At 48.8% G+C, this 16,733-nt stretch overlaps 8 protein-coding genes across 8 annotated transcripts; 5 read left to right on the forward strand and 3 right to left on the reverse strand.

The window, feature by feature from the left end:
- Positions 1 to 445: 445 nt before the first annotated feature.
- On the reverse strand, positions 446 to 4,606 carry BJ212DRAFT_1297973 (uncharacterized protein; the record flags this gene model as incomplete). Its single annotated transcript, XM_041332645.1, has 7 exons — positions 446 to 673; positions 728 to 3,006; positions 3,059 to 3,417; positions 3,468 to 3,944; positions 3,990 to 4,053; positions 4,107 to 4,277; positions 4,330 to 4,606. 7 exons carry the CDS (start codon positions 4,604 to 4,606, stop codon positions 446 to 448), a joined length of 3,855 nt encoding a protein of 1,284 aa, XP_041195016.1.
- Positions 4,607 to 4,763: 157 nt separating this feature from the next.
- Positions 4,764 to 6,000, forward strand: BJ212DRAFT_1047309 (ubiquitin-conjugating enzyme/RWD-like protein). The gene is made up of 8 exons (XM_041328928.1): positions 4,764 to 5,003; positions 5,058 to 5,085; positions 5,137 to 5,157; positions 5,208 to 5,276; positions 5,330 to 5,473; positions 5,524 to 5,587; positions 5,636 to 5,695; positions 5,748 to 6,000. Exons 1-8 carry the CDS (start codon positions 4,906 to 4,908, stop codon positions 5,798 to 5,800), a joined length of 537 nt encoding a protein of 178 aa, XP_041195017.1. The 5' UTR covers positions 4,764 to 4,905; the 3' UTR covers positions 5,801 to 6,000.
- Positions 6,001 to 6,257: 257 nt separating this feature from the next.
- Positions 6,258 to 6,638, forward strand: BJ212DRAFT_1478719 (uncharacterized protein; the record flags this gene model as incomplete). Its single annotated transcript, XM_041339747.1, has 1 exon — positions 6,258 to 6,638. One exon carries the CDS (start codon positions 6,258 to 6,260, stop codon positions 6,636 to 6,638), a length of 381 nt encoding a protein of 126 aa, XP_041195018.1.
- A 1,116-nt stretch (positions 6,639 to 7,754) lies between these two features.
- Positions 7,755 to 10,034, forward strand: BJ212DRAFT_1341211 (uncharacterized protein). Its single transcript, XM_041335135.1, has 4 exons — positions 7,755 to 8,131; positions 8,181 to 8,408; positions 8,458 to 9,153; positions 9,211 to 10,034. The coding sequence occupies exons 1-4, from the start codon at positions 7,931 to 7,933 to the stop codon at positions 9,652 to 9,654; spliced, it is 1,569 nt and encodes a 522-aa protein (XP_041195019.1). The 5' UTR covers positions 7,755 to 7,930; the 3' UTR covers positions 9,655 to 10,034.
- A 145-nt stretch (positions 10,035 to 10,179) lies between these two features.
- BJ212DRAFT_1267353 (uncharacterized protein) lies at positions 10,180 to 11,544 on the forward strand (the record flags this gene model as incomplete). Its single annotated transcript, XM_041330655.1, has 7 exons — positions 10,180 to 10,411; positions 10,474 to 10,547; positions 10,600 to 10,772; positions 10,820 to 10,920; positions 10,971 to 11,086; positions 11,147 to 11,330; positions 11,381 to 11,544. 7 exons carry the CDS (start codon positions 10,180 to 10,182, stop codon positions 11,542 to 11,544), a joined length of 1,044 nt encoding a protein of 347 aa, XP_041195020.1.
- BJ212DRAFT_1047764 (39S mitochondrial ribosomal protein L46-domain-containing protein) lies at positions 11,341 to 12,667 on the reverse strand. The gene is made up of 4 exons (XM_041328929.1): positions 12,581 to 12,667; positions 11,981 to 12,528; positions 11,808 to 11,927; positions 11,341 to 11,759 (listed from the first exon to the last, which is right to left on the reverse strand). Exons 1-4 carry the CDS (start codon positions 12,624 to 12,626, stop codon positions 11,601 to 11,603), a joined length of 873 nt encoding a protein of 290 aa, XP_041195021.1. The 5' UTR covers positions 12,627 to 12,667; the 3' UTR covers positions 11,341 to 11,600.
- A 78-nt stretch (positions 12,668 to 12,745) lies between these two features.
- On the forward strand, positions 12,746 to 14,932 carry BJ212DRAFT_1047830 (ATPase V1 complex subunit H). Its single transcript, XM_041328930.1, has 11 exons — positions 12,746 to 12,850; positions 12,899 to 13,100; positions 13,155 to 13,230; positions 13,285 to 13,350; positions 13,403 to 13,579; positions 13,631 to 13,738; positions 13,787 to 13,874; positions 13,927 to 14,090; positions 14,140 to 14,265; positions 14,316 to 14,414; positions 14,468 to 14,932. Exons 1-11 carry the CDS (start codon positions 12,773 to 12,775, stop codon positions 14,592 to 14,594), a joined length of 1,311 nt encoding a protein of 436 aa, XP_041195022.1. The 5' UTR covers positions 12,746 to 12,772; the 3' UTR covers positions 14,595 to 14,932.
- Positions 14,933 to 15,644: 712 nt separating this feature from the next.
- Positions 15,645 to 16,398, reverse strand: BJ212DRAFT_1047995 (uncharacterized protein). The gene is made up of 3 exons (XM_041328931.1): positions 16,194 to 16,398; positions 16,039 to 16,130; positions 15,645 to 15,985 (listed from the first exon to the last, which is right to left on the reverse strand). The coding sequence occupies exons 1-3, from the start codon at positions 16,208 to 16,210 to the stop codon at positions 15,735 to 15,737; spliced, it is 360 nt and encodes a 119-aa protein (XP_041195023.1). The 5' UTR covers positions 16,211 to 16,398; the 3' UTR covers positions 15,645 to 15,734.
- Between the last annotated feature and the right edge of the window lie 335 nt (positions 16,399 to 16,733).

The following is a 16,733-nucleotide window of genomic DNA, read 5'->3' on the forward strand; positions in this document are numbered from 1 at the left end:
TGACCTATAAGGCAGTTCTCGGCAGTATCATGCCTTGTCACACAGTACCTCATGCAGAACAACAACAGGGCATTAATGAGCACACCGGGGTCGACTGAATCTGGGTGGGAATACAAGACTCTTCTGCAGGGTCGTATTAATCACTCGAGGCCCGGCGATGATCATGACAATGACAAGGCCTCGGCACTGACCCGTCAAATAGACATAAAGCCTAAGAAAGCGGTATAAAAGAATGTCATTGTTCCGTTGGTTCTGGGCCCTCGACCTGCTCCTTATGAGTCGGATATTTCGGGAATGACGACGGGATTAAAGAAAATGGAATGAGTAGTAAGGAATGTGCATGTGCGTTCCGGAAGTACGTTCTGTTATCTGATAATAAGAGGACACGTGAAATGTTGAAGATCAAACGATAAGATATCACGTTCATCATGTCGGCACCCTCCCCCTATTGCGCTCCCAGTAGGCTATTCAATGCTCTTTGTACGTCATAATCGTGTGCTTCGAGCGCCGCGACAGCTTGATTCCGACTGAAGCCCATTGCAGATAGCTGCTTCACAGGTTCCACATCGTCTTCAATACCAGGCTCCATGACAGTCACATTCTGAGACAGATTCGATGGAGGAATGGGTGGTACTGAGTCCTGCTTCTTTTTCTTGCCAAACGGAAGGCGAATCTATGAAACACCAATTATTAGTAATATACCATACGAAGTAAAGATAGTACATACACTAAGCTTAGAGTGCCGCGGGGGTGGCGGAGGCTTATCGTGAGTAGGTTCCTTGGTTGAAGAGCTTGACGGCCGCTGCAACTTCGGAGAAACAGCTCGAGGCGGTGGCGATGTGGCACGTCGTGGAGGGGAAGTAGACCGTATCGGCGTAACACGGGGAGAAGATGGCCCTCGCAGTGATGTAGGAGGAGAGACGTTTGGGAAGGGCTTACCACCCTCGGACAAAGGTGGCGACGCAGAGGATGTGAATGCTTTTGAAGTTCGAGAAGAGAATGAATTATCTAGCGCCAGGGCTTGAGAGACATCAACGCCTCCGAATGCATCTTGGAAGCTTATGCTCGCGTCTGCCTGTTTTGTTTCTACCTTCTCAGGCTGAGGTGCGGTGCTTGAGGAATTCCAGGGGCCCGATGAGAAGACTTCATCAAATGAGACCGGGGCTACCGGCTGTGCCATAGCCACTTTCGGAGTGGCTGATATCCCAATACTCGCAGGCTGGGTGAAGAAATCAGGTGTTCCATTCGCATGCGTAGCCACGTTTGTGGTCGTTGCAGGGATACCATTGGCAGGGGCAGATCCGGTGGGGGGTGATGGGAACGTAGAAGATGATGCTATCGCTGTCCCAAAGTCAAAGTTATCCTCAAAGTTGGAATCGAAGGAGAAGGCAGAAGCCGGCTGCGCGGAACTGCCATTTGAGATCTTGCCGAGAGCCTCGTCAAAACTATTCAAACCGCTTGTCCCAGATGGTTGAGAGAGTTGCGACGGAGTGTTTTCAAGCTCTGAGAAAGGAAGACCAAACGCATCTACCAAAGATGTGCCATTCTGTGAGGGGGCGGCTGTGTCCGACTGAGGTGCGCTGCTGGAAGGAGGGACTTGCTCGGGTACATCAGTGTTGACTCCAAAGATGTCATCAAAAGAGGTCGGCGCCTGTGAGGATACCGCTTCTGAGGGAGAAACTTCCTTGGCAGAGTCTGTCATGTGGTCGACAGCCTCCGACTCGTGGCTGTCCTCGCTTTCACTCTCAGTGTCGTTCACCTCCAACTCCTGAAGGTCCGTCGACAGGTCTGTTTCTTTCTCCCCCTCCTCCGGTGCGAGGTGCTGAGGATTGAAATCATCAATGGCGGGGAAGTGTGCGGCAACATTATCGAGAGAGGAAACATTTGCACTGGAGTTGGGATTTGGTGTGATACTGGTTGGAGGAGTGGTGAAATGTTCATCGCTCGTGGGTGACGATACGACACCATCGGAAAAATAGGGACCGTCCTTCACACGAGGGGTCACAACGACAAATTCAGAACCATCTGTATCAGGCGCATTGTCGGTCTGTAGCACGGGTTCTGTGTCAAATGCCTGCGAAAATATGTCTGATTGCATTGTAGCTGAGGTGGCCAAGGGATAGAGACCGGGTGGTGATGACAGACCAGGGGGGGTAGGGTAAGAAGTATTAGGGAAAGACAGGAATGGCGACTGAGATCGGGGAGTCGATGCCCCCGAGGACAATGCCAACCTCTCAAATGGGTTGTTACTCTTGACACTGATCGGGCTCGTGGTGCCCGTGATATCAGGGGTCATTGGTAAAGGATGAGCAGCTGCGAAAGCAACCGAGTCCGGTGACTTGGAACGCTCCAACGTAGTCTGTGAAGGCGTAATCACAATCTTCTCGACCTCGACCTCGGCTTCTTCTCTCTCTGTAATTGTATCAGTGAGATCTTGCTGTGCTTCCTCTAGCTCCTTGTCCACCTTCATCTTCTCCGACTCCTTGGCTATCAGTTGCTTTTTGGCAATAGCAAGAAGACCCTTCTGTTGTTTCGCGTCTTTCTTAGACTTCTCGACGTCCTGCTTCGCAACAGCAATTTGCGTCGTAACCTCCGCCATCCGCCTGTTCAATTCTCGGACCTCTTCCTTGTCGCGCAAGAAAGACCCTTCGATTTCTGCTTTCTCCAATCGGACAGCGCTGAGGTCGCTCTCGTCCCTGATAAGTTCTTCCCTAACTCTTTGAATGTCAGCGACCTGAGCTGCGTGGCGATCACGGAGCGTGTTCAGAAGGGAAGTCTCCGTCTCATAAGATGCTTTGGCAGAAGCAAGCTGAGTCTGAAGAGCTGAAAGCTGCGCAGCCTGATTGGCGAGTGTACTCTCGAGAGCCTCTCGCTCAGCCTTTGCAGCCTGCAGAGATCTCTGCGTGGAATTGAGTTGATTCTGCACGTTCCCAATTTCTGCAGACTGATCGTGCAAAATGGGCGGCGCATGTGTGTCGTCGTCATCAAGGAAATTCCTGTTCGACGCTGTTGTTCAGAGTATCAGTATCTTCTCAGAAGACGGCACCAAGCGACGCACGAGATGTAGCTGGAGAAGAGCCGAATGGATCCTGTGAGGGAGGTGTGGGACGAGGCAAAGACCGCGGTGAGAGTGGGGTACCCGTGGTCTGAGGTTGCAAGACGCTTGTTGGAGGATGCGAGGTGGTCGCCGACGGTGGAGGTGAATCGTCCCAAAGGAGATCCCGAACAGGTTCCGGTTTGGGAGGTGCCAGTGCAGTACTAAATGACGCTTGTCCGCCCCGCATTGATGGAGGTACAAGGGTCGGAGGTAACGTACTAGGGACGTCCTTGCCTGAGAGGTTGCCCTGAATAAGGTGCATTGCAACTGCGAATCCGTCACGGGTCAGACGGCCGTCATTATTGATGTCCGCAAGATCCCTGTAAACCAAAAATGAGAAAAAATAATGACTGAAGACATGATTACAAACCAAACTTGGGCCAAGACATCTTCCGGTAACTTGGATTGGAGCATGAATGGCACTGCAACATCACCTTCAATGTATCCTCTGTGCTGCGAGTCCAACGTATCAAAGAAGCGGTCTGCAGCGGCCTTCTCAGCCGCGGTGACATCCCATTGTGTAACCCCAGGGAAGGCAGGTATGGTTGGTGCAAGCCTGCTAGGTGCAAGGCGTCTGTTCGGAAGGGGAGGAGCCGGAGACGCCTGTCCCGTCAGTTGCGGCTGCACAGCATTATGCCTCGGTACTGGTGGAAAGCCTGGGCTGCTGAAATTCGAACTACCACCGGTCGCGTGAGCAGAAACCCCTCCAGCCTGCTCGTATAAACTTGGCGAAATGGAGGTCGGAATATATGAGAGTTGACCGGCCATGGAGGCTTGAATTAAGTACATGGCTATGGTAAAGTCAGTTATGTCGAGTGCGCCTCGGTCTTGAGTGTCGCATAAAGTCCTGTAACGGTATGAGACTTGTCGAATTCAGAGATACTTTACGCACCATATTTGAGACAGTTTATCCACAGAAAGTTTGGATTTGACGAATACGTTGCGTGCTTTGTCGCCTTGAATGAAGGAAAACAATTAACTCCTACTATGTGTAAATGAGCTGACATACCACTGAGGAGACCATTGACAGGCCCACACCCCTGGAATATCCGTGTAAATTTGGCCTTGTCTTGGGGAGTCAATGGAGGCAAACTGGGAGGTGGTGACTTCGGTATTGATGCACCAGTGCCTTGTGGAATTAAAGGCGTCTGTACGCCTTCAATATTGGCTAAGGGTCCGGCTAAGGGCCCAATATCAATAATGTGTCATAGTGAAAGAGCAATGAAACTCACGTTTGTTCACAAGAGACTTGTCGACCTTCTGGCCTTTTTGAGCGTGGCCCATGAGACGGACTGCAATTGAGACACCCTTCTTGGTCAAAAAGCCATTGTTATCATCGTCAGCAATATTCCAAATCTCGCCCAAGACGGTCGGTGTTAGTTTAGCACCCTGGAAGACCTTTACGGCGACGTCACCGGTGAGGATTCCGATTTTCTGAGTATCTGCCTGAGTAAATATCTGATTCACAAGTGCGAGCTCTGCGGGCGTCGGCGCGAAATTGCTCGACATCGCGTGGGCCGTTGACGACGTTGGAAGTATAAGTTACAGGACTACGCACTCCCTTACGGTTGAGCAAGGAGAAGCTTTGGGCAGCCGTTCTTGCCGGCGGATCTTTCCATTTAAATTCAAACTCAGAATAGGACTTTGTTTGTTTGCCATTGTTTCCCGTGGGCCTGTGTAAATTTCAATAATGACCACACGTGACTGAGCGCGTCCACCGTACTCGAACCTACTTGAACAGACAAGTTGTGGCTCTTATTTCGCAAATATTAGCACTTCTCTCTTGACTATCTGCAAGTTTGGACATTATGGATCAGATCACTTCCGCCCTCGCTCCCTCCAGAACCTCTCACAAAACTGCCATCTCTGGCTCAGCACCTGACGGTCCTGGTAGTGTGACAAAACGGCGAGTATGCTGCCACATTTCAGGTTAACATCTATGCTCACCATCATTCTGCAGCTTGGGCAACGAACTCATGACCTTGATGGTGAGTATATGGACTAGTCATGCCTTTCATTAAACTCACAGCTGTTGCTAGATGTCATCATCCCCTGGTATCGTGAGTGATCCTCGGGTGCTCCTCGTCCTTATGTCTTATCTCCCGCCTAGTCTGCCTTTCCCAAAAGTGATGCAAACCTTTTTGAATGGGTGGGCACAATAGAAGGCCCGGCGGGGACTGTACGTGGCACGCGTATGTAACCACTAACATTCAGTACTAAATATCGTGTTAGATTTATGCCGGACTATCATTCCGAATCTCCATTGCATTCCCCAGCAATTACCCGTACTCACCACCCACGATCAAGTTTGACACGCCCTGTTATCATCCCAACGTTGACATTGCAGGGGGTGCGATCTGTCTTGATATCTTGCAGGTTCGCCACATTTTCCCATTAATGTTACATAAAACTCAGAACCTTTCCAGGACAAATGGTCCGCCGTGTATAGCGTGCAAACTGTATTATTATCGTTGCAATCACTGCTAGGAGGTTAGTTATAATACTGGCGGTGTATGTTTTTTCACTTACCGTTTACAGAACCCAACAATGCCTCTCCGCTTAATGGTGACGCTGCAGGGTTATGGAATCAGCCTGACGGTCAGTACATTTTGTCGTACGGGCATGCAGTTTCTCATTATTCCTTTTATAGCCTTCAAAGCTCAACTGCTGAAACACTACCGCCCGATTGAAACCTGTACATAACGCTGTTGTATCGCTTTGATGTGTCGGGGTTGCTGGCTCTTTTGTTATTCCATACGTCGATCGTAGTGTTTTCAAACTCGCACATTTGTGGATGGTGATGTGTTGCCCTTGTTTGATAGTACATATATCCCATCCTTGTTATCTTTGCTATTATGATCCAATTGAGATAGGCGCCGAGCGCGAGCTTTCAAATTTCAGTGCGCATTAGTGCCAGATCACGTACACAGCTATCGTTCAACTTTGAACCGCATTCCGTTCCTCCTGTGGATATTTCGATTTTGCTGGTCTTGTCGAAACTACGTGTCGCTCTTTGTCCTCTATCCTTGCGTTTGTGTTTTGTGGCTTGTTTTTATCAGTATTATAAAAGACGTTCACTTGGTTAGTGCGTATACTAGTCTTCTCGCTTAAATTTTGACAATTAATCGACTGACTGTAGAACTTCATTTCACTTGTAACCATGCCCCGAGGCCCTCGTCGTGCACCTCCTTCTGCTCTCCGTCTCGTACAGGGACCTCTCCCATCACGCGCTACTCCAAAACATACACTCCCTTCCTTTCCTTGCCCCGCTTTCCAACCAGAGGCTATCCTCCCTCATGGGCCTATGCCCCAATCTCGCATGCGCTGTACAGATCCAATGCGGCCCACATTCCCTGACTTGCCACCACTGGATTTAGAGATTGCAAATATGTACAGATCCTCATCGTCTACTCCAACATCATCGTCACCGACATCGGGGCACCGCATTCGTGGCCCTTGGAATCATTCAAGCAGCATTAGCGTGCAAGTGGACATCGATAGTCTAATCGCATTGCCAAAGCCTGCAGCATTATGTCTATAGCTTGGGGTTGTTCATGTGGAAGAGCTGTATCATTTGGGTTGGTTCTTGGTCCCTCAGCTGGGCTGACTGGTATTTTATTGTCTTCTTACGAGACTGGTGCTCAAGGTATTTTGTATGAGGTATGCGTGTAAATGCAAAGATGCTTGATGCATATTTTGTGTACAACAGCACATCAGTTCGAACCTCAGTTAATCTACATAGTTTCATACTCAGTCCTGACGATGGGGTGTGGATTTTAGAATGCAGGAGATCCGTGCTCCCTTAAAATGGTATTTGTGTATTTCTGACTCTCCCACCGGGTTCGCCGTCGGCGTGCGTTCGTGTTACGGCGTGCCCTTGCCCTCGAGGCCCGACGTGCCATGCAATGCATCGGCCGCATTCGCTGCGGTTGCCACGAGCGTCTAAAGTGGTCCTACCTCGTAATGATATTAATGGTATGTCTCGCCCATGTGTGGGTGATTCTTTGCTCGCATTCCCCAGGCTGACTATCCTCCCGGACACGGCGACCAGTGACGTCCTGGGAAAGCGCAATCTGTTTATCTAGGGCGGAAAATTAAAGGCCTGACCTGTCGCTGAGCGCAACTGGACTATAATAGGAGCCGCCGGTGTGAAGAAACACTTCCCTCGAATGTCATATCCTGGATGATTCCGACAGCGTTCGTCCTGATGATCATTTCGGATTGGCTCAGCTTCTGATGATTGGTTCGGTCGGATCAGGTGCAGTGTTATTGAAGGATCAGCCACCGTCACGCACAGCACTTTTATGTCAAGTTGAAGTATACCAGTTTTATTTGATGCCCTTGAGCACGGCTCCGACCTTTCAATGGAAATTCATTGATGTCGATATTTTGGGGATTGAAACTTGACGACTAATAATCGATAGAGAAGCCGCAAGCGAGAGAAGCATGCACGTGTTACGACCATGCCGGTTCGTCATTCTTTTGCTTCTGATTCTTGTTCGATCCAAGGATTGACTGTAACGTTGCCAGTCCGTGAAGTTCGTGTGTCCATAGTATAGCCTTGATTGCTGTGTGGCTTTTCCAGTATTTTGAATAGAGAGCTTAAGAACGTGTGGTATATAGTGACATGTAAATCAGGGTGGCGTGTCACGGGTGTGTTCTGGTTTGGCCACGAGCCTTATTTTCGGCGTTCATCATCCTTGAGTTTCTTATACGCTTTTTGTCTGTTCGCCTTGTTTTTTTTTCTATCTCGAACTGCCGTCACGACTGGTTTATTAAGTTGAAGACTAGCCTGGAATCTACGGTCAATCTTATTCTTTTCTTTTGACCATCATGACAAGCTCTCCAACGCCTGACATCGGCTCTCTATCTCTCAATCCTCAATCTCAACGCCTCCATGACAATTACGATTATGACAGCAGGCAACAGTATCAGTTTAGTGCAAACCAGCAGCTTTCAGGCCAGTTTAATCCTCTAGGTGGTATGACTCCATCTCCTCTCAAGATGAAGCCTACCCGTGGTGGTCTTCCCACCGTAGGTCATTTTCTTCTCAAAACATCTTAATATTAAAATCATTCTTTAGCAATGGCTTGATAACTCAATGGTCATACCTGATAATCGCCCTCTATCCCCTCACAACAACTCAGATTTCTCTTCCTCTGGTAGTTCTCCCCCTTTGGGTCATCTACAGGCATCTGCTCTTGCTCCCTCGACGCCTAACCAAAATGCCGACGATGAGGTTATACCAACCGCCATCGTCGTCAAGAACATTCCTTTCAACGTCAAGCGCGAGACTCTCCTAGATATTATCGTGAGTTCATTATGTTCACCATGTGATCCGACTAATGTCTCTATTTTAGGCTTCTTTGTCCATTCCTACTCCCTACGCGTTCAACTACCACCTGGATCAACAAGGCTCTTTCCGTGGTCTCGCTTTTGCTAATTTCCGACAAGCGGCAGACGCTGATGCAGTCGTGGCTGCTTTGAATGGATTCGATGTTCAAGGCCGTAAGCTTCGTGTCGAGTACAAGAAAGTTCTTCAAGCCGGAGAAAAAGAGCGTATCGAAAGAGAAAAGGCTATTAGGCGAATGCGCTCTATGCAACTTGAAAAGGAGCAACAACAGGCAGTTCACCAAGCATACGATGATTTTGGTCCCGTCACGGCCCCCGCTTTCACCCCGCAGCGATCCTTCTCTTCTGGTGCCTATCAACAACAACAACAGTACTCACCTCCTCCTATGCCTCATCTTCCAATTTCTCAGCCATTTAACCCCGCCTCATCCCCTCCAATTGCCCCCGCAACACCAAATCCATCGGAGAAGTCTTCGTCCTCTAATGAACTGGATCTCAACGATCCTTCTACTTTGGAAATCTATTCTCGTATCTTACTTTTCAAGGACGATAGAATGAGAGATGAACTTGCTTTTTCGAGGACGCTCTCACCCAAGCAAAGGAGGGTCGTTCACCTGATTGCCCAGAAGTTGGGCGTGTACCACTATTCGGTTGGAGAAGGCGATGAAAGGTACGCCGTCGTAACTCGCATCGATCCTAACAGGGTAGGTATTTCCCTACATGCCAAGCCTTTAGTCACTCCCTGACTATTGAATCAACAGACTCAACGGGTTCAGGCTGCGACCCTGTCGCGTGCCCCATCTGCATATCTCTCTGCAACTTCCTCACAATCACAGCTTGCAAGCTCTTTACGTATGAAGAAGTCGATGCCCGATATGAAAACTTTGCACACTCAAGCACCCCGCTTGGCCACTCGTGCGTCGAATGGCAATATTAGGGAAGGTTATGCAACGATTGCTTCTCCTTCTCGTCGCTCTCCGGGTGGTTTCGGTTCACTCTTTGGCAGCAACTTTGGTAGTTCTGCCATCCCGCCCGTTCCCAGCCTGCCATCCAGCGTCATTGGAATGAATGGCGGTAGCTTTAATGAGAGTAGTAGTGTTGTCAGACAACCACGAGGCCCTGGCGCGGGCGGCTTTGGTCTGCGTCGTGGGACAAACAGTGGCAACGGACTAGAAGCTAGATCTCACGAGCCACTGGAGATATAGATCTCACCACAGACACCCACAGGCCTTTCTCATTGATGCTTTTGAGTCTGCCTCATCCAGGCTTAGACGGTGGTCGTATTAATTATTCTTCCCGCGTAGCTTGATTGCTTGCTGGTTCTTCTCACTGGTTTCCTGGTTCTGAAGATTTTTTTGTATACCGCACCATCAAAGCAATTACACGTATCCTCCATCTCTCAAAAGTCAACTTTCCCTACTCGTAATTTCCTTGTACTTTCGTTGTCCGGATCGCTCTCTTTACACCTCTGCTTTCCTCTCTGGATTCTCTTGTTTCGACCATTTTATACATATCATAGGCCAGATTGAATTTGTAAATATATGCTGCTTGATGCATCATAAGTCTTACTTTCCTCGGGACGGTACATCGCGTCGGTTATTTATTTCAAGGCTTTTTGCCAAACAAACTTGGAGGAGTGCCACCGTGATCCGAGTGGAATTGAGACGCGTCTATAACTTCTTCACATCCACATCAACTTCCACAAAACCAGTGTTCTGGTCTGTTCCCAAATGCCGAGCGCAGCTATCATCCACGCCGCGTGCTTCGCGGTTGGTGCAGTAGTAGGAGGAGGTGTGGTCAGCGCTGTAGCCTCCAGGAAGAGGCAAATCCCTACAATCACCTCAACCAACACGTCCGTCGCTCCTCCAATAATCGAAATGGGCCAGAGTGGCGGCGCGAAAATCTCAAATGCTGTTACAGTCTCTGCACTGTCGTCCCCGGTCTTAAAATATGGTCACCCAGGTGATTTGCATGCTGCATGATGATGAATTTATTTCTCTCGCTTGAACTTGGGTTCTGAACAGGTCCTGTACCGGACCTCTTGGTTCGTAAAGCGTACACTGCTGCGTATGACCGGAGACTCAGGCACCCGGCATGGGTGGGTTATCTTTCTCTACTGGAGTAGTTATTTACTAACACTACGTTCATAGACTGCAGAGCATCTCACTCTCGCATCTCTTGGCAAATCCGGTCAGCAGCGTCCCTCAGGGGATGGGTCACCCGACCGCTCAAACTCGACGTTTGTGGAGGATGAGTCCCTCCCGGCGATGTTCCGCGCGAAGCTGCAAGATTATTTCCGAAGTGGGTATGATCGTGGACATATGTACGTACGTCGAGCTTTCTGAGAGGCAGATTTTGATGAGCCCGAAGGGTTCCTGCTGCAGACGCCAAACTCTCTCAGGAGGCTATGGATGAGACGTTCTTATTGTCGAATATCGCACCTCAAGTCGGTGTTGGCTTCAATCGGCATTGTAAGTAGGTGGTACAGGAGACGTTTCAAAAGCTGAATTTTACTTCGTAGATTGGGCGTACTTGGAAGACTGGTGTAGACGCCTCACGGGGTCTTTCTCTGATGTTTACGTCTTTACTATCCCGCTGTATCTCCCCCGAAAAGATACAGATGGCAAATTCCGTGTGGTCGGTCTAGGCTCTCAAGGACGTTATTTATCGTCGTGATTCACATTTTTTTTTTTACAGACGTATGAACTTATCGGTTCCCCACCGAACGTCGCGGTCCCGACGCATTTTGCCAAAGTTGTGCTGGCTTCGAGATCTTTGTCACCTTCAGCGCCAGACACGCTAGAAATATCTACGGGCGCATTTGTACTCCCGAATGCCATTATTCCCGACGATGCACCTCTGGAAAGTTTCGTCATACCAAGTATGCGTTCCCTTTCAATATTGGGCGCATGACTGACGCACTGCACTTAGTTGATGTCGTAGAACGTGCTGCTGGCCTCAATCTATTCTCAGATGCTGTAAAGGCAAACTCCAAGCACATATGCAAGAGCACGAAGTGCGATGTGGTGGTACGTAGATTCGATGATGCACAAAAGCGACCAGAGATGCGTCGGGCTATCTCCGCCCCCAAGTAGGTGCAGTGGAGCACCGGATGATATATCGATAAGTAGAACAATATAGGGAATATACACTAGAAATCAGACAACATATCTTTGATGCCTAACCAGTAGTCCGCATCCACCCGGGTCTTGATCTCACCCTTGGTTAGCCAGGCAAAGTCTTGTGTATGCGTTCGGTTTGGGCGGACTTGACCAGCCACGATATGTCCCTTATAGAAGAAAACCACATCCTGCGAACCTGTCAGTACGAGATACAGATTACAGGAAGCAGGACAAACCTTCTCAGTGCCACCTGTACTGGCTAGTGATGGAGGGTGGAAGACACCTATTGGATTGCGACTGACTATCCAAGTATCCATATTGTTTCCACACTCGACTTCGAGCCCACGGGTTGCCGCCTGATCGGGAGAATGTGAGGAGAGGCAACCCAGAGATGGATCAATTTACTGACACAGTGCAAAAGCTCTCCCCTGTCCACACTTCCCTGAGGGAACCTCCATACGGCCATCCCATTCTCCTGCTTTTGTAGTAATAGATATAGGTTTCGCTGACCGCGTCTTTGCAGGTTTTTGAAGTCCGAGTTAATGTCAGCTTCATGGACACGGGGCATGGCCTCTTCTTCGTCGCGCATAGTAGCCTCGGCAAGCTTTTCAGCCTCGCTCGTCTCCCCGGTCTGCATACCAAAAGGCGCACCGAATGCCTTGCGTTCACGTCTTCGCTCTTCTATGTTGAATCGCGACTCTAGAGGTGAACCTTGTTTAAAGTAAAAATCATAAGGAAATGGGTTGTGCAGCGCGCGGTGGATGCGGGCTTGGTAGGCATAGTAGGCTTTCTCGAAGGCCGTTGGTGTTCGGGTTATTATGGGGGATCGGTTCAGGATAATTCCAGTATGTAGATTGGGCCGTGCAGTCTTCTTTGACAGTGCAGCATCTACTTGCGCGACCTCGAGTACTGCAGGTACTGCAGAAGCTTCGGTTGCAAGTCCACGAAGGAGAGATGCTGCAAAAAATATTACAAAAGACCTAAGAATGATTAAAAGAATGTCACGTACCTTTGGGTGCGCGTTTGCACGACGACAGCACTGTTCTCGAGAACATTACCCGGACAGAACAGAAACTGACCCAGAATTCAATTGAAGTGAGAATAAAGGGGGGTCGCGACCCCTCGTGTGCGTGTGAAATGGACCAAAGGTGGTCAAGCAGTCTGAACTATTGGAGTCTGCACAAGCTTGTATCGGGTAACAATGTCCCTTTCCCTAGTTTTGAATGCATATCTGGACGAGAGTTCTGCAAAGATAAGGTCAAAGCCTGTTCCATGGGAGGTCCGTCACCCAGATTTCATCAGTGCATAACACTCATCTCGGACTCAGGGATACCAACGTGCCGAACTGGTAACCTCAGAAGAGCTGGCTCTCATTAAGAAGGTGGACAGACAGCCCAGGGCAAAAGTCGAGTCTATCCATCTGTCAGATGGCCAAACATATGCCCTATTATACCTTCGGCTTCTTAAGAAGCTGCAAAGGATCGATACCATGCAATGCCTCCTGGTCTTAATCGCAGATGCACTCCTGGGTATGTTTCATTACAAATGTTTTGTAACGGAATGCATGACGCCCATGTTTGTAGATCATGATGAGCGTATACCGCTCTTCGCGAGAGCCGTTCAATTCGATCCCGACCTCCCTTACTCCCCTCTCATCAGGTACGCGTCTTCGGCACCTCTTACTTGATTGTAAAACCAACAGCCCTATGTCAGAACCCTGGAAGCTCAAGATGACTTTGTACAACTCAAATCCGCCCAAATACTGACCGTGCTGCTGAGGTGCGCGTGATCTGCCTTTCTCGAGTCCATTATTGACGTCATGTCTACTCAGCTCGGAATCAACTCCCCTTCAGCACCAGCACCTTCAGCCATTCCTCAAGGTCCTTTCATCGTTCGTGCAGAGCCAATCACAAAACAAGCGTGACGTCGCGGTTCAGTGCTTAGAGTCTCTTCTCGCTCGTCCAGAATGCCGCAGGGCAGTATGGGCCATCCCTAGAATATTAGCAGGGTGAGCACTTATAGCATTGCTCATTAGTTTGTGCCTTATCCAATTGAACAGGTTCGTCGAGATCCTTCTCCATAAGCCTGGCCCTCAGATGAGCTACCAAGTGATCTTCTGCATTTGGTTGCTTTCATTCGAGCAGGATGTCGCTGAACAGATTAACAAGTGAGGGTTCGAGTCGCGTCATCATGAGACTTTCTCAAAGTTTTGAAGGAAATACGATATCATACCTCTGTTGATCACAGTGGCACAGGCCGCTGTGAAAGAGAAAGTCATTCGTGTCATTATTGCCACTTTCAGTGTAAGTTCATGTTTCCTCTCTTTGGGCATAGTCGATGCTGATCTTCTCGAAGAATTTGATTACGAAGGCTCCTTCTGAGAATCTTCCGGCCATGCTTGTTGCCCAGCTTCTTCCATTCTCCAAGAACCTTTCAACTCGCAAATGGTCCGACGAGGATATCTTGGAGGACGTACAGTATGTCAGAGATGAGCTAGAACGCAACTTTGAAAGCTTGACGTGAGTGCGCTGATACTACTTCAATCTCTTACTGATTGATGGGATGCAGGACGTACGATGAATATTTGTCTGAACTGGCATCTGGCCATCTGTCGTGGACACCAGTGCACGAGTCAGATGCCTTCTGGCGGGAAAATGCATCGAGATTGAATGACAGAGACTATGAACAATTGAAGTAACGTCAGCCTCATATATCAATTGCTCAATTGCTAATCCCTACTACAGGACCCTCATCGGGCTACTAGGCTCCGACGACCCCGTAGTCCTGGCTGTTGCAGTCCACGACCTTGGACAGTATGTGAAGCATTACGAACGAGGAAAGAGGTAAGCAAAGCCATATAACCCTGAACGTTACATCAGTCTGATCATTTCCACAGAATAATTACAGATTTGGGAGGCAAAGCCCGCGCAATGGAGCTCATGACTCATCCAGACCCAGATGTACGCTACTATGCCTTGCTATCAGTGCAGGAGCTTGTCAGCCACCCTTGGTCAGCGGTATAGCGCACACTCGGACATCGATACTGTCTCCGTATTATCAGCACGCGTACTACTGCCGTCATGATGTATGTTGCAACTACCGTTATTTTTCGTTCTACACGCTGCGTCTCGCATTCGTACGTGATAACACCATTGCTCTTGTCTGCAATGTTGGCGTGTTCGTTCACCGTGTTCGTTATGTGTTGTAACCCTCCTGAGGTATGTATCAGTGTGAGAAGGAAGATTTGATGCGTTCATTGCAGTTCTCGACAAAGACATTGATATTGGCAGGGTTGCAGCATGCAGTGTCTTAGTATCGTAAACCCTGTGAGGCACTGATGCTCTTGCACCATTCAACCCGTCACGGATGACGACCCAAGCCTCTATATATAGCGCATGCAAGTATCGCAACACAATCAAAGCAGGGTCAGTCAAGGGTAAGTCTTCTTTTAAGTTGACTGATTGAATAAACTTACATCATCCTGACAGAGGAGGTCACTGCAAAACCGTCGCAGCCACGGTTAGATGGAGCCATCACATCAGCATCATGCGACTGGTATGCCACCGTCCGGCGCTTGCATCGACGAAGCGAGGTTGAGGTATGATATTAGTTCTGCCTCGACTGGCCGAAGTGTTTCAGCATGAATTCAAGTAGAAAGGGAAGCCCGTCTAGGGGCCTTCCTTGATTAGATCAGAGGAGATGGTGGTTATGACACTGCAAAACAGTGACTCGTCACTTACACACGTGGGATGTTCGAACGTCGCTTGGCCTACGAAGTGTGACCATACAACTTGTGTGTCTCGGAATTATATCTCATCGAAACTACGTTTCTCTCTGGCGTTGCCTGTGAAATCCAGTTGCCGAGCGTCCCCGTAAACACGCACAGTTCAATCATTGATCGTTGGGATCACCGTGTGGTGGGCATATGAGCGAAGGAAAACGAAGTGTTGTTTGCTGCCACTGTTCTCGACTTTATTATCGTGACAATGCCACAATGACGGAACAACAATGAACGGATTTAAAATAGAAATACAGAGGGTTGCTTGATGTCCGTGCAACCTATGAATAGGTAATAATAAATATACTATCTAAGGGACTGAGAGAACAAAGGAGATAAAAGCTTGAGACCCATCATGATCATCTGCGATAGTATACCCCGTTCCTCACGACAGAACAGCTTGGCTTTTGATATGGGTCGGAGTCTCAGGAGTCTTTCTAGGAATGTGTGTCGAACGGGCCGAACCTGAAATCTCTACTGCATGACACGCGGTGACCTTCTTCGCTCTCGAACTGGGGAAACTGGGGAGTGTTTGGTCTGGGAAGGTGGGAGGTGGATCCCACCTTCCTTCGATAAGTTCATCTAAAGCTTCGCTGGTGATTGGACAAACCACTTGTTTCTGCATATGCTTGGGCCCTGAACAATTTTAGTATATCATCCGCATCGTGATGCATATGCAACATGCTTACCACGTGTGTCAAATTTGTACCGACCCCAAATCTCCAATGTCTCAATGGATTCATAATCTCTTGGCGTTCCATAACTTGCCCAGAATTCCCCTCTGTTTCCGGAAATAATATTTTGTATTTTCCGCAAAATCACCCGATTCTCCAACAGTGCATACCTCGTGAATTTCATCATAAGCGGCTTCACGCGGGATGTCGCGATAACCACCAACACGGATGGGGGTTGGGATATCTACGAACGCGGCATGTACGACATGGGCAATCCCGTGAACTATCACGACCATGAGAAGCCCGCTGAGAAGACTGTATTAAGTATACCAGGTGAGTTAACATATGATAGAATAATATCACACCACATTCTAACGTACCGGAAGACGTCATGATTGTCCTTGTTCGCACTTTCTTCTAGAGCATCAACAACGCCTCTATCGACCTTATATGGCACACGCTGAACTGACGATTTGCATAATTGGCCAGGTTCCAATAAGTGTGACCAGACTGAGGGCTTGTGTGTGCTTGTTCTATCGGCATTTGCGCATAGCTATTTACTGCAAGTGACACGAGGTCAATAGTTGGAGGATATGTTGTGAGGTATCGCCGAATTTCGCGAACCCTCGCGCGCCAGTCTCTGTTATTATCAGGAGGTGATTTTGAAAGTGTTGTCGGCGTAGTCATGTAGTAATGGTTCACAGTGAAGA

Source organism: Suillus subaureus, assembly GCF_016647635.1.
Source record: "Suillus subaureus strain MN1 chromosome Unknown BJ212scaffold_9, whole genome shotgun sequence".
Lineage (NCBI taxonomy): Eukaryota > Fungi > Basidiomycota > Agaricomycetes > Boletales > Suillaceae > Suillus > Suillus subaureus.